Source organism: Macroventuria anomochaeta (assembly GCF_010093625.1).
Source record: "Macroventuria anomochaeta strain CBS 525.71 unplaced genomic scaffold BU25scaffold_18, whole genome shotgun sequence".
NCBI classification, from domain to species: Eukaryota; Fungi; Ascomycota; class Dothideomycetes; order Pleosporales; family Didymellaceae; genus Macroventuria; species Macroventuria anomochaeta.
Genome location: NW_022985379.1, coordinates 355,870 through 357,037, shown reverse-complemented (window position 1 = coordinate 357,037; position 1,168 = coordinate 355,870). Strand labels below are relative to the sequence as shown.

The following is a 1,168-nucleotide window of genomic DNA, read 5'->3' as shown; positions in this document are numbered from 1 at the left end:
TGCTTACGAGCTTTGCTTAAAGTACGACTTCAACACAACCCAAGACCACTGACTGGCAACTTGTGGCCAAGAAGAAGACCCTAGCACCCACTCCTAAGAACTCCCTGAGCACCAGGCAGCTTGTTCTGGTCCAAGAGCACCCAGCCTCTTTCAACTCTCTTGAATTGAGGAATGCCTTCAACTAGGCCTTTGCCAACAAAGGAGTCAGCAGCCTTGTCATTGCATCAGTCACTTCCAGTGCCAGACAGAACATGGTCCTCACCACCACACCCACCTTTACTGCCAAGTACCTGCTTGAGAAACAAGACATCTGGAAGACCATCACCCATTTCAAGGAAGCCCTCCCTATCCAGCCCTGGCACAAGGTTGTCCTTGCTCAGTACAGCTGGAGGATTGGCAAGAGACTGAGGATTCCCCCAGGGACCAGGACAGAGACTGCCAGTGCCTTCTATCAGCTGAAGCTTGGCCATGGATACAACAAGGCCTACCTGTTCAGGATTGGCAAGACTGACCACCCCTTCTGTAGTTGTGGAGCCAAGCAGACTCTTGAGCACCTGCTCCTGAGCTGCAAGTGGCTGAACACAGGCCGGAAAATCCTGCAGGATAGTCTTGGGAAGGTACAGCTGACTCTCCCTCTCCTCCTCCACACCAAGCAAGGCATCAAGGCCACTTTGGACTTCATCAGCAGGACCAAGGTTGGCACAAGGAGGTGGCATCTTGGGCAGCCTTCAGAAGACCAGGCATAGTGATGCTACAACAGCTTCTCTTTCCTTTGTTTGTTTGTTTGTACTTCTTTTGTTTCCTGCTGTTACGATCCATGAACAACTCGCAATATCTGTTATACAAACCGAGATTGTACAAACAGGACTGCAGTGGATACAACGTGGATCTTGTACACAAACGATCATCACAGACCCATATACCGACCCACTTGCAGAGGACCCATGTGTTGAAGTTGTACTTTAAGCAAAGCTCGTAAGCACTATTCAATTGGTTCTCGAGGATGAACTCTGGCTCTGGAACAGTAGGGGTAAGTCGCCTGGGTGAAACACCTAACAACGGCTTGGGGTAACAATGAGTAGTACAGGCAATCTGTCTAGCTCGAAGGTTGGTTGAGATCCAATGACAAACTTAATTGACGAGGTTGAACACAAACCATAAGGGTTGT

At 49.5% G+C, this 1,168-nt stretch overlaps 1 protein-coding gene across 1 annotated transcript; it reads left to right on the top strand.

Moving 5' to 3' along the window:
- Positions 1–251: 251 nt before the first annotated feature.
- BU25DRAFT_491615 (uncharacterized protein) lies at positions 252–803 on the top strand (the record flags this gene model as incomplete). The annotated part of the gene is made up of 1 exon (XM_033711580.1): positions 252–803. One exon carries the CDS (start codon positions 252–254, stop codon positions 744–746), a length of 495 nt encoding a protein of 164 aa, XP_033561308.1. The 3' UTR covers positions 747–803.
- Between the last annotated feature and the right edge of the window lie 365 nt (positions 804–1,168).